At 37.8% G+C, this 13,071-nt stretch overlaps 9 protein-coding genes and 1 pseudogene across 10 annotated transcripts, besides 2 other annotated features; 2 read left to right on the plus strand and 8 right to left on the minus strand.

Annotated features, from left to right (window-relative positions):
* Nucleotides 1-12,086: part of a mobile genetic element that runs on past the window's edge.
* On the minus strand, nt 3-281 carry TVAGG3_0160440 (uncharacterized protein; the record flags this gene model as incomplete). Its single annotated transcript, XM_051224951.1, has 1 exon — nt 3-281. A coding segment is annotated over one exon (279 nt), but the record flags the coding sequence as incomplete, so codon positions are not given.
* On the plus strand, nt 1,682-1,953 carry TVAGG3_0160450 (uncharacterized protein; the record flags this gene model as incomplete). Its single annotated transcript, XM_051224952.1, has 1 exon — nt 1,682-1,953. A coding segment is annotated over one exon (272 nt), but the record flags the coding sequence as incomplete, so codon positions are not given.
* On the plus strand, nt 2,298-3,002 carry TVAGG3_0160460 (cytochrome B-C1 complex subunit 6, mitochondrial family; the record flags this gene model as incomplete). Its single annotated transcript, XM_051224953.1, has 1 exon — nt 2,298-3,002. One exon carries the CDS (start codon nt 2,298-2,300, stop codon nt 3,000-3,002), a length of 705 nt encoding a protein of 234 aa, XP_051109939.1.
* TVAGG3_0160470 (uncharacterized protein) lies at nt 3,052-3,315 on the minus strand (the record flags this gene model as incomplete). The annotated part of the gene is made up of 1 exon (XM_051224954.1): nt 3,052-3,315. The coding sequence occupies one exon, from the start codon at nt 3,313-3,315 to the stop codon at nt 3,052-3,054; it is 264 nt and encodes an 87-aa protein (XP_051109940.1).
* On the minus strand, nt 3,789-5,596 carry TVAGG3_0160480 (annotated as a pseudogene). The gene has a single exon. A coding segment is annotated over exon 1 (1,808 nt).
* TVAGG3_0160490 (uncharacterized protein) lies at nt 6,239-6,394 on the minus strand (the record flags this gene model as incomplete). The annotated part of the gene is made up of 1 exon (XM_051224955.1): nt 6,239-6,394. The coding sequence occupies one exon, from the start codon at nt 6,392-6,394 to the stop codon at nt 6,239-6,241; it is 156 nt and encodes a 51-aa protein (XP_051109941.1).
* TVAGG3_0160500 (serine threonine-protein phosphatase family) lies at nt 10,185-10,427 on the minus strand (the record flags this gene model as incomplete). Its single annotated transcript, XM_001302892.1, has 1 exon — nt 10,185-10,427. The coding sequence occupies one exon, from the start codon at nt 10,425-10,427 to the stop codon at nt 10,185-10,187; it is 243 nt and encodes an 80-aa protein (XP_001302893.1).
* TVAGG3_0160510 (uncharacterized protein) lies at nt 10,446-10,808 on the minus strand (the record flags this gene model as incomplete). The annotated part of the gene is made up of 1 exon (XM_001302893.1): nt 10,446-10,808. One exon carries the CDS (start codon nt 10,806-10,808, stop codon nt 10,446-10,448), a length of 363 nt encoding a protein of 120 aa, XP_001302894.1.
* TVAGG3_0160520 (phage tail repeat-like family) lies at nt 10,939-11,766 on the minus strand (the record flags this gene model as incomplete). The annotated part of the gene is made up of 1 exon (XM_051224956.1): nt 10,939-11,766. The coding sequence occupies one exon, from the start codon at nt 11,764-11,766 to the stop codon at nt 10,939-10,941; it is 828 nt and encodes a 275-aa protein (XP_051109942.1).
* Nucleotides 11,988-12,086: a terminal%2Cinverted (terminal inverted repeat of Maverick-3 transposon ID:TVAGG3_0160330).
* A 315-nt stretch (nt 12,087-12,401) lies between these two features.
* TVAGG3_0160530 (regulation of protein catabolic process) lies at nt 12,402-12,800 on the minus strand (the record flags this gene model as incomplete). The annotated part of the gene is made up of 1 exon (XM_001302894.2): nt 12,402-12,800. The coding sequence occupies one exon, from the start codon at nt 12,798-12,800 to the stop codon at nt 12,402-12,404; it is 399 nt and encodes a 132-aa protein (XP_001302895.2).
* Between the last annotated feature and the right edge of the window lie 271 nt (nt 12,801-13,071).

Consider the following 13,071-nt stretch of genomic DNA (forward strand, 5'->3'; position numbering starts at 1 on the left):
TTTTACTTGTATGGGCAAGCTGCAAGAATGAAGTCGACTATCTCGGTCTTTGTCTTGACCAGTTGGACTGCTCTTGCGAGTACGTCTGTTTTGCGGTCTCCAGCTGGTGTCTGACCTTCGTAATTGCGCATGTTCTTGAGAGCTCCAGTTGTAAATGGTTGTAGGATGAAGAGTCTCTCAGACTGCTTGAGGTAGTCTTCACGGTCACGAACCGAATCTGTGGTACGAGTCGAATCGGTCGATTTGAGGGAAGAGACTGAAAGCCTGTCGTCTTCCATAGGGGCTGTGGCATACTCTTTGCGTAAGCGGTTCAGACCTTCTTCGAACTCTTGGTCTCTCTTCGATTGGGATTGAGATTGGAATTGGGGTGGAGGGTTTGACATGAACATCCAAGGGTTAGGGAAGTAAGGCATGGGTTGAGGAGGGTAGTTTGGAAAGCCTTGTGGTGGGTAGTAACCTTGAGGTGGGTAGTAACCTTGAGGTGGAAATTGGTAGTAATTCGGAGGTCCTTGTTGGAACTGAGGTTGCTGTGGGTAGCCTTGTGGAGGTGGAACCTGTTGTGGTGCTGGAGCATGCTGTTCTCTGGCTGTGGAACGGGTTCAGTAGGTGGGACGTCGGACATTCGTTTGTGTCTTAACCGTCTTTGTTCTGAAACAATATAATATTGTCTTGAAAAAGTACAACATTGTCTTGAAAAAGTACAACATTGTCTTGAAAAAGTACAACATTGTCTTGAAAAAGTACAACATTGTCTTGAAAAAGTACAACATTGTTCTGAAAAAGTTCAAGACTTGTTCTGAAAAAGTACAGCTGTACTCAAATTTGAGAGACATTGTACTGAATTTATACAACATTGTTCTGAAAAAGTACAACATTGTTCTGAAAAAGTACAATATTGTCTTGAAAAAGTACAACATTGTCTTGAAAAAGTACAACATTGTCTTGAAAAAGTACAATATTGTACTGACTCAGTATGGAGCTTGACCCCTTAGACGAAGCAATTTATCTAATTGAGGTAAATGAAACCGTGAAGGAATATCTCAGCAAGTGCAAACCAAGCAAGTCCATTGGCTTCTGGTTGTCCAAGAATAGTGTCTTAAAGTTGGAAATTGAAACAGGTGTTGCAATTCAAGTTCCAGAAGGCACTGCATTCGATGATATTAAGGATGTGAAGAAAGAAGCCCTCTTGAAGTTCTTCATGAAACGTCCTTGGATACTACTTCCATATCGTGAGAGCCCAATTCCACGAATTACACAAATTCTCAGAGCACTACTTCACTACTCTGGACAGCCGTTCTTCATAACCTCAGAAGGCGACATCCAACAATTCTTCAAGCCAGTTCAGTAAACATCTCATTTTAACTTCACTTTTTTTTATGTTTTTACTCACACTCGTACTCAACAGGTTTGTGTACAACTATTTCAACTGTGAACCTTGTATTGACCGGTCTTCCTGCAAATGCAAGTTCGGTCAATACACAATTTATGGTGGCAAGAAACAGTGGGGAATGTTATTCTGACATCTGTTGTTGCGCTCGAGAGAGAATTGAAATTCCAGACCCAACTCCAACACCAACACTCAAGTTGCCAAAGACTCATGTGAAGAAGAAGCCTTCTGGTAAGTTTCTTATAGCCATATACATGGCACGCTTTGAGTAAAAACATTTTTTTCATTTTTTGAATGAAGCAAGTTAAATTCGTCCCACACCAATCTCAATGGACCGATGAAGAGTTTCAAGCTATGGTTGAAGGTGTTGAGAACGACATAGACGGCGAACTTGAAGGAGCTCAAACCACAATTGCAACCAAAATTGCAGAAGTCAAGGAACAAATAGCTCCACTTAAAGCTACCAAAGCTACTCTTGACCTCATGGATACTTACCGTTTAGAAGTAAAGAGTGGAATAAGACAATTAAAATTAAAACTTCTAAACTACGAAGCTATACTCCAAAAGTTAGCAGAAATGAGAAGACTTTACCAGAGCTACTTACATGTAAGGGACTTACCTTCAAGCAGTCCGACCAAAGATGAATTTTCTGACATTGTCCCAATTTTGTCCGAAAGTCAGCTCAGATGTTTTGAACTGCTCCCAACATATCCAGAATATGAACGTTTGCCTGAACTCTTCCGCAATCTCAAAAACGTTTTTTGGTTCTCATGTTCGAAACTTTTATCGGAAGAGACAACAAACGTTCAGAAGAAGAACAAGATATTATTTTAAACTTGTTGTATGACTTAACCGTCATAACAAGCTTTTTGAAGTAAAACCGTCATTCTCAAACCACTTCATTTTTTCGATGTCCGAACAAGCACCGAAGCCGAACACAATGGCAGATGTCCTTTCAATGTTGCCAGACAAGCGCCCAGTTCAAATTCAAATTTTGAATTTGAAAGCTCATCTGACAAACACCGTTAAGACTCTCCAAAGTAGTCTTATGGAAGAGATGAAGGGACTTAAAGGTGAGTTCCTCATGAACCAAGCTTCCAATGAGAAAGTCCTGAACGATTTGACGGAAACCTTGCGCATTTACGCGAGAGAGAACCGAGACCTTGCCAGACTCATCTACCGTTTCTTCGAAGAGATAGACGCCATCTGGAAGGTACTCGGAAAGGACAGAACCTCCAACACCGTACTTCGTGAACACAGAATTGCCGAAGGAATTGTCGAGGAAGAAGAGAAACACGAAGAAGAGGAAGAGGAAGAAGAGGAAGAAGAGAAACACGAAGAAGAGGAAGTTTGGGCAACCCTTGTTGCCGATGACACTTACGAAATTTCCCAACCCTACCCATACCAAATCCGCAACAAGGAGACCGGCAAGGTTCTTACCCCAGTTCTCAACAACTTGGGACACTTGAACCTTACCCTTCGGAATTACGGTTCAATCTCCATGGGCAAGCTTGTCGCAATTCAATGGGTTCCAAATCCAAACAAGAGGACGAAGGTCAGACACATTGACGGTGACAAGCTCAACAACCGTAAGGAGAACCTCGAGTGGTTCTAAGAGTAAAAAAATTTTATTTTAGGGGGAAACCCCGAGTAAATTTAAGTTTTTAGTTGCGTAAGCGGCTTAAATTAAGGATAATTTGGACAAGTAGTTCCTGACCTCTGAATTGGACTCTTTCGTCATCCCAGTTGCGTAGGAGGTCGTCCCAGAGGAGTTGGTAGAATTGCCATTCCAAGGACGATTTGTCCTCCCAGGCATTGAGGATGTACTGCTCGTAGAGTCTCATGACCTCTGCCTTGCACCAGACACCCTCTCCCTTGGAACGTAAGGCTTCTTCGAAGTGCTCGAATGCGATTGGCTGCGGGACCATCCGAAATGACACTTTTTGTCCGTTTGGTCAATGTTCGTGTCTCGTGCCATAGTCGACGAAAATACAGACAAACAGGTTATATATGAGTTTGAGACCAAGAATGGTGTAACTCGACCTGTCCGATTCAAATTCGAATAAAAATTTTTTATTTCATGCAATGTTTTATTTCTGTGCCGTCTTCAAGTATGCCCCAGTACTTACGCTTGGAGAGGACATGAACTTCGGTGAAAATTTTGTCCAATTTGAATTGACCCATCTTTTCACCGACCATTCCCATTTCAATGAGTTTGTTATAGCCTTCTTCGTTCGTCATGAGTGCGTCGATGTTCTCATAGTAAACCTTCACTTTGGATTTGACTTCGGAGAAGAATTTGTTGTAGTTGTCAAGGACTGCCTTTGCGAACTGAGGGTAAGACCAATGTTCGACAATAGGTTTTACTGTGGTTACTAAGCCACCTTGACCTTGAGTAAATTCGTATTTCAAAACAAAAGGGGAGAACCTTTCAACAAAGTTGTCGACCTTCTCATAGTGTTTACTCTTCATCTTTTGAGGTTTCTTAATGGAATATCCCCATGTCGAATTCATAAGCAATTTGAGTGTCATTGCAAGTTTGGGGTTTGAAGCTTTCCTAATATCATACAGTTGTTGTATGACTTTTCCAACTGTATAGTTCCTTCCTGGGAACTCACCGTCTTCGTTTGGAATTCCAGTCGGGATATATTGGACGAACCTCATGTATGCAGCGTTAAGGTCGACATAGTATATCTTTTCATCTGAGTCGAACTTGTCGCAACCAATGGGTCCAGTTCGTGGAAATTCAAGTGAGTCTCTTATCTTCTGAGAAACTTCGCCTGCTATCTCATAAACATCGTCGAAGCAACCTGTTTCATATAAAACCTTCTGACCTAACTCAGATGCTCTCCAATACAATTTGACGTCAATTGGATGTCTCAATGGAAGTTTGTTTATAGCATCTTGAAGTTCTTGCAACCTCATTGGAAGTTCTTCTGGTTCAGGTTGGTATCCGAACAATCCAACTCCTTTTGGAACTGTGTACTTCTTTTGTGCTATAACTTTGTCTGGAACAACTTTTGGTCTTGCTAACAATGAAAAGTTTGTTTCGTCTTTTGGTACAAAAGTTTCTGTCAGCTTGTCATCTGGAATTGGTTCCAACAAACCTTTCTCGAAAAGAATGTTTACAGCTCTGACAATGTTGCACTTGCCTTTTCCGAACAATGGGTTTGTAAGACTTTCGTTCAACATGAAGTGGTTGTGGACAATTACAATCTTCAACCATGGTAAGTCTTTGTCAACAACATAGTCGTCATGTGAAGAACCTTTAGCTGTAGGTATGTTGACTCGGATATTGACATTTGCCAACGGTGCAACTTTTGCCAATTGACCTCTGAGAATGTACCTTGTCTTCACACATGACTCAAGATACTTCATCTTCTCATCTGTAACAAGACCAGAGTTCCTGAGACATGTAAGAATACAAGGTTCATTGACAATTTTTCAATTGAATTGTAAATTCCATACCTTGTCAAGTCAATGTCAGACTTATTTATGAACGGGAAGTATCCAGCATGTTGTCTGACTGCTTGAGGGTTAGGTTGGTACCATTCAAATTTTACACTTGCAATTCCTTCAATTGCATTCAAAATGTCTGAGTCGGAGTCAACCATTTGTTCTCTCTTTGTAGTCTTGAAAGCGTCAAGAAGTTGTGCGGCTGTTGTGACATTGCCATGTGCATAGTAAATGTGACCGTCCAAATCTGTTACGGTTAGTCTGAGATTGTATCCTTTCTTATTTCCGTCTTGTATGGCAGCAAGTACTCCCATGAAGCCTTCTTTGTTCTTTCCTTCGTCAAAGTTTACTGTAAAGGTTCGACCAGATGTAATTTGACTTCTAACTTCACGTACTTTTCATATGCATATCTTGTTCTTTCCATGGGAGCATGTTTGTCTTCACCTTTTCCTTTTTTCCTTCTCAAAGGATGCAATTGTTCGTCATGTTTCCAGTAGAATCTGGCAAAGCCGTCGTGTCCTTCAACTTGAGGTTCAGAAACATCGAAAGGCATGTCCATAAGACGTTCTTCTTCTAACCTCTCTAGTCTGTTTGGATAATTTGCGCGTGCTGTTTCCAAGTCCATTTCATAGCGAAGACCAGACATTTGTCATAGACTTTTATGGGTCTTCCCTTCCTATATTTAAAATTCTTCGAAACTTTCCAACCATATCTTTCTAACTCTGCTTTTATTCTAGCAGACTTTCTATCCATTCTATATGGGGGCATTTTTATAAAAATAAAAAAATTTTTTTTCTTTACTTTACATAACCACCTGCTGCCATAAGTCTTTGACGCCAACCCATACCAGCTAATGAAGGTTGACTTTAGTTTGGAAACTAACTTTGGTTTTGGTTTATCTTCAGTTTTTGGTTCTCTTCTTCTATCGGTTTTTCGTCACTTTTCGGTTCCTCTGACTTTACCTCACTTGCAGGTATGGTTGTGTCGTCAACATCTTCATAAATATCATATGCCATTTGTTTTTGTTTTCCTTTCAACTTTTTGTGTTTGTTGTAAAGTTTAGAATATTTCGACTCTAAGTCAATGAGATGTTCTATAATGAACTGTTGGTCAGTGAAGTAAACTTTTCCATCTGTTGTCTCGAAAGCTCCTTCAGACTTCAATATTTTATTTGTGAGAGTCTGTTTCTTTTTTGAGATACTAGCCGTTCCATTTCTATGAAAAGTGACTTTATAGTTAGGGTTTGTATTTCCAGACCTGGCACTTTCTATTATTGAATTTTTCTCTTCATCTGTAAGTTCTTTGACAGGTTTTGACAATGGTTCTGAACTTTTTGTTTGTGGTGTCAAATCTACCGTTTCAACTTCTTCGGTCATTTCATCTCAGTAAAAAATTTTAGTTTGGTTTGTTTTCAACTGGTTGTTTAGGTTTTTTAAGTCGGTCTAAAACTTCCTGAGGTATAGGAAGAACTTGACAAACACGTGGTTGTGTAACTGCTGGAAGCCGACAAATCCATCTTGAACCCATTTGTCTCAATGCTGTATTGTTCATTTCATCTCAGTAAAAAATTTACATTCCCCACGTTTGAGGCGGTTGCGGTTGGTTATTGTTTACCCACTGTTGTGCATGGTTATATCCTCTGTTAAAGAATCTTTCACCTTGGTCCATATAGTGCCCTGCTTGGTTATAGTAGTCATTTGCTTTGTTATAGTAGTTTCCTGCTTGTCTTCCTACATTGTCCATCCATCCTTGAACTTTTCCTCTTGTTTCAGGATTTGGAATAAGATTTGCTGCATCTCGTGCTACCTCCCAACCTTTCTGTACAGTTTGTATAATAGGTTGTGCTTTCTCTTTAAGTATACCTAATGTACTCAAAATCTTCCTTCCAATTCCAAATGCACCTCTGGCTATTGTTCCCACTGCGGGCAAAAATCTGGATGCAACTCCTGCTAATGCGCCAAATAAACCCATTTCTTATGGGTAAAAAATGACGAATCCAAACAAGGACCCCTATGTTTCTAAGGCAACAAAGAAAGCACTCATGATAAAAATCTTTAGTTCAACACCAAATGCTTGGTTTATGGATATCTTGGAAAACATTCCGAGGTATAGAGAAGATGGACCACCATACTGGCTAATATTTGTCGGTCAAAACACAAGATACTGTGAAGCCATACCATTACAGTCCAAAAATATTTTAGATGTGAAAACTGCTTTGACAATATTCGTTGACAAATACCATCCAACAAAACTGACATCTGACTGTGAAAGTTCTTTCAAATCAGACGATATTAAAAACTATCTGCGTTCAAAAAATGTAAACCAATATTTCATTGTCGACCAAAACCATTCTGCTCTTGGTGTCATTGACAGTTGTATAAAAATCTTAAGAGACTTAAATCAACCACAAGGTGGTGAGGTAGATGAAATGTCATATGACGACAAATATAGACACTTCTCCATGGCAAAGATGAGACAAGTTTTAAATATTTACAATAGCCGTAAACAAAAAGGTTTGGGAAACCACTCCCCCGAAGAAATGAAAAACAACCCTGACTTAGAGAAAGACTATATATTTAATAGTTTAGTCAAAAGAGACAAACAAGAAAGAATGCCAGGCTTCAAACTTAAGAAAGGTGACAAAGTAAAAATAGAAATACCTAAACGCGACCCATATGAAAATACTATTGACTATGACAACAATGGGAACTCGACAGGTACTCGCATTCGTGTTCGTAAAAATAGAAGAAAGTATACAAGAGAATATTATGAAGTTTTAGGCAAACATGGCAAAATGTACACACTGCAAGCAGAAGATAAAACTACTATTGTCAGACCTCGTTTCAAACTTGTCAAAGTTCAAGGTGGTATACTTTCAAAGACAGTTCCTAACAAATATAAGACAACTCCTGACGAATATGCTAAAGAAGTTGAAAATGACGACTAAGCAATTCTATACCATGCGTAAACTGTCATGTAAGGTGGCATGTATTCTTTACTTTGTCCCGTTGTTTGCGTATATCCTGAAACCAAATGTGTATGGCTTCCTCCTCCCTGAGTGTCATCCCAGTAACAATTTATAGCAAAATCAACGTCGTCTTTAACATCATATCCTTTACCTTTTGTCATTCTTGACCAATCCCAATATCTATGCTTATGCCAACCTTCTAGAGATGTACTTAAATTTATGTAATGACTGTGCGCAGGTAGGTTTTCACCTGAAATCGTTTTACTTCCACCTGTTTCCTTTGAAGAGTTTGCACAATACAAAAACCTGTCGACTATTTGAGTCCAAGTTCCAAAACCAAGTACTACTTCTGGTCTGGTAGAGTTCATTGAAACATACAATGAGCCAACCGGGTAATAAGATTCGGCAAAATTTGTTTAAGCACATTGAGTTCCTGTCTTAGATGTATAATACTATTGTCATTAGATATCAAAGTATCTACAAGACTTGTTGCCGGTGGTATTGTTGGAGCTTTACTTGGCAAGGTTGTGTTTAGTGTAATATCATCTGCTGTAAAAGTTGTAAAACTTGTATGTGTATGTCCAACGTCACTTTTCCTGTTTAAGGTTTCTTGTAAGTTTGTAATATTTGCAATGGTATGTGTATGTCCAACGTCACTTTTCCTGTTTAAGGTTTCTTGTAAGTTTGTAATATTTGCAATGGTATGTGTATGTCCAACGTCACTTTTCCTGTTTAAGGTTTCTTGTAAGTTTGTAATATTTGCAATGGTATGTGTATGTCCAACGTCACTTTTCCTGTTTAAGGTTTCTTGTAAGTTTGTAATATTTGCAATGGTATGTGTATGGTTCTTGTCAGCTTTGCCATCTAACTTTTCTTGTAAGTTTGTAATATTTGCAATGGTATGTGTATGAGTCTTGTCAGCTTTGCCATCTAACTTTTCTTGTAAGTTTGTAATATTTGCAATGGTATGTGTATGAGTCTTTTTAGAATATTCGTTTTCAGCTCTTGTCACTTCACTTGACATTTTATTGTCAACATATGTTTTGTCAGCTTTGTTGTCAACATCTGCTTTTGTTGCATATGTTGCATCTGCTCTGTCATGTTCTTCTTGAACTTTTTCAATGACATACTCTTTGTCAGCTTTCTTTTCAACATCTGCTTTTGTTGCATATGTTGCATCTGCTCTGTCATGTTCTTCTTGAACTTTTTCAATGACATATTCTTTGTCAGCTTTGTTGTCAACATCTGCTTTCAAAAGAAGTTCATCTATAGGTTTCTCGTTTAAAGTTCCTTTTGTTGGATTTACACAGACAGTATGGTTCTTATTGTCTTGAAATAGAAACTCATCTGTCATTGGGTTTAATGTCAGTTTTAAGTTTCCTTCTTTCAATGACTCAGATATCTTAGAATAGTTTGAAAAGTTTGTTGTGTTCTTATTTAGAGCTTGCAAAATGAGTTGTCGGTTGTGTTTTATTTCTCTCATAGACGCTGTTTCTTTCGACATTTTTATTCTAGATAAAATATGCTTTCAATAGAAAAAGAAAATTCAAGAGTTGCTACAACTAAACCATTAGATGAACTTTTTACGAATGTCGGTCAAAAGTTTGAGACAGAGACCGTAAAGCATGAAGGCTATCGTTTTGACTACCCACTAAGATGGTTAAGAGACCCATCCGTCACAAAAGCTATTGGCTTTCGTAGAATGAAGTTCATTTCAGAAGCCATACATGGTTTCCCATTTACGGTCGCTTTTGAAATTCGATACTATAACAAAGAAAAACGTACGTATGAGAAATTTGAACAGGGAAAACTTTTACAAGTTAGTTTGCTTGTAAACTTAGAAACAACTCTTCAAGCTTTTCAAGAAAAAATAAACGATATCTATCTCGAATATGCAAAACAGTACAACATTGACGAAGGAGAGTACCATCTCGATATTTTATATGACAGGAAAAATGCAACTGTTAAAATCAATAGAATAGAAGACCTTGGAGACAACGTTTATATTTCTACAAAATATAACAACTTGGCATGGTATAGATTTTTGAGGATGTTAAATCAGCCTGCATGGTATCCAGTACACCCGGACTATTATGAAGTCGAAAACCCTAATGGAACATATGAAAATGTTTTCGACCCAGATGCTATTATTGTTCATGCTTCATTTTCTGGCGCCCAAAACTCTTTCTTATGCTTGGCAAATGACTTTTACGAAAAAGCTACAAAGCTATATGAACCACCGAGTGGAAGTATTTCAGACTTTCAAGTATGGTTTACAACAGATGGAAGAAAGAGAATAGTTCCATTATACCATGCGTTTTACTTAGAACTTAGTCTCATATACAACTACTATCGAACGGTAAAAATATAATTTTAATACGGTTGAGGTGTTGGATTTGGTTGCCAACTAGACTGTGGTGCAGGTTCAGGCTGTTGTATAACAGGAGCTTGTTCTTCTGGTTCAGGGTCTTTAGGTATAATACCAACGAACTGACCTACTCTTTTACCAATATTTTTGACTCCGTTCCAAATTCCTCTTCCGACAGATTTTATTCCATTCCATATACCTCTTCCAACATTTCGAAAGAAGTTTCCTATTCTTCCAAAGAAACCCATTTTACTATATGTAAAAATCTAATGTCCGCCTAGTCTCTTACGTTTCCTGTTGAGTTCCATTGCATTCTTTAACTGGAGCTCATACATTCTATTTCTCCTCTGGTAGAAAACATACTCTGGGTCAACTCCTGTGTTCGCGTCATCTGCATAAAGTTGTTTATATCCCACTTCAGGGTTTGTATAAAACTCTTTCCATCTCATATTTGCATACCATGGTGGCAAGCCTAACGCAGCGTCATTTGACATGGCAGTTTGCATTTGTACATCTGTTGGCACTTGACCATAGTTTGCCATTGCAGTTTGTATTCTAACTTCATTTGGAATATTCTCTGGGTTTGGTTGTCCAGGTTGCTGTGCATTCGCTAAGTTCTGTGCGTCCATTTAATATTAGATAAAAATATCTCTTACGAGTACATATACTGGACATTTGCAGGCATTGGTTCATCTTCATATTCTCTATATCTTTCTGCCACGTCAAATAAATAAATGACACAATGGAAAAAACCTAAAACTAACAATCCGATTTCAAACCACATTTACTTACCAATAAAATTTCTTTGTTATGACACTTTCTCCAGTTTATAGGACCTCTCTCATATTCTATCTTATCGTATCTAAACTCATAGTCATGTATGTCCTCTAACCATCTCATGACACTTTCCAAACCACTTTTATCGGATGTAAAGTAAAAGCATGGACAGTTATGTAAAACGTCTAAAGTTTCTAAAGAGTCTCTCAAAGTCCAGTCTACCTGGTATTGAAAATCCCATGTGTTATAGAACGGCGGGTCCACTATAAAGAAAACATTTTCCTTGTCTTTATATTTTTCATACAACTCTGTCCAATGACATCTCACAAACTCTATACCCTCAATATATTTTTCTATGTCCTCTTTGAAAACATTTGTATAGTTAAGATATAAAACTTTTGACATAAGTGTTTCAATGTCATGAACTCTTATAGCACCACTATATAATAGTCTAGCAGATATACTATTCCAGTCTATATATTCTGCTTTTTTCAAAACCTCTCTCACAATATTTTTCTTATCTAATGGTATACGTTCCATCTTACCTATAGGTATCTTTTCTTTTAACGCTTTCAATATATTGTTTGTGTCTGGTATATGTTTGAGACGGTCCATATAGTTGTCGAAGTCATTGCATATAATCTTTGAGTCTGGGAATATTGTATGACATAAATGGGATATATAGAAACTTCCACCGAACAAATCTACAAATGTTAGACCATTCGGTAGTTTCTTAAGTTCTCTCAATATAATATCTTTACATTTACTCTTATTTCCAAAGAAGGGTAACGGTGGTTTTGTAAAATTCATTTATATATAATAATAAAAATGTTTTTTCCTGAAAAGTGACAGAAAAGTGACAAAACATGTACGAAGAAGTCTTGAAAATTCAAGAGGGTAGAAAAGAGGTTAGAAAAGAGGTTATATCTAACCTTCTACCCTAAACATTATTTTTGTCTGATTTTACGAAGAAGTCTTGACAAAACATGAAAACATATATAATTTGTGAAAAGCTCCTGGAAGACCCGTATATAAGAACTTCATTTATACTAAACATCTTCAGGGCTAGAAGGCACGAAGTGCCTGGAAGCCCCACTACCTTTTTTTTTTTTTTTTTTTTTTTTTTTTTTTTAAGTATCAAAAACATATAGTAGTACAAAGATGAGAAATATATCTTCACATAACATAGTTAAAAAATAAGCCATATTTTACTTACTAACCTGCTTTCAAAATTGAATCGCCTTGCCAGTAAACTACCAATGATGGGTTTGAATTTTACCTGGCAAAATCCGTAAGATGTAAACCCGCGGTAAAAGTTCTCAAAATTGAGGGAAGGCTTGGCCATATAAATATATAGCTTAATTTCCAATTATGCTAAAATATATATAGATATTTGCATTGAGTAAACATATGATTTTTGTTTTTATACAATAAACATAATATTTTTATTTAGTATTCTTCTTTAACATGATAAATCCATGAGTCACATGGCCAATTATTGGTGTATAGCTCTTTTCGTATTCTATATCGATATACGGGAGCTGTGACAGTGTTACTCTACTCATATTCTCGATGATCTGGCAGTTCTTGTCTCCTTCTTCGTCACTTTTTTCGTCACTTTTATCAGAATCTGATTCATCGAAAAACTGTTGTTGTTGTTGAGTCTGTTGCCCAGAAATTGATAGCTTCACAGGCATTGCCATTTGCTTCTTCGACTCCTCCTGGAAGTCAGGTGGGTAGTCGAAATCAGCTTTAGGAGCATTACACCTCATTCTCCAGTTTACAACATTCAAATTTTCATCCAAACCGATTATTGAAGTTGGATGGAATGAAAGAGGCAGCATTAGAGCTAGTGGATGCCAGAAGAAGTGGTTGCAGAACATTGCAAGACCCACTGTTGCAGATACAGAGTTCTCACCACGCAATGAGTTGCAAGAAATGACAACATTTCTTCCTCCAGCGTTTAAAATTCCCCAAGCGCAGCAAGTACCGAAAATAAGCATTTCCTGGCGCCTTCTCGATGTCATCTGTCTCAAGAATGTCCTGAACTCCTTGACGTACGGGACTCTCGCATCACTCTGCTGCATCAAGACCATGGCCATGGCTATCATAGCA

This window comes from Trichomonas vaginalis, chromosome IV, assembly GCF_026262505.1.
Source record: "Trichomonas vaginalis G3 chromosome IV, whole genome shotgun sequence".
In the NCBI taxonomy this organism is placed as follows: Eukaryota; Parabasalia; order Trichomonadida; family Trichomonadidae; genus Trichomonas; species Trichomonas vaginalis.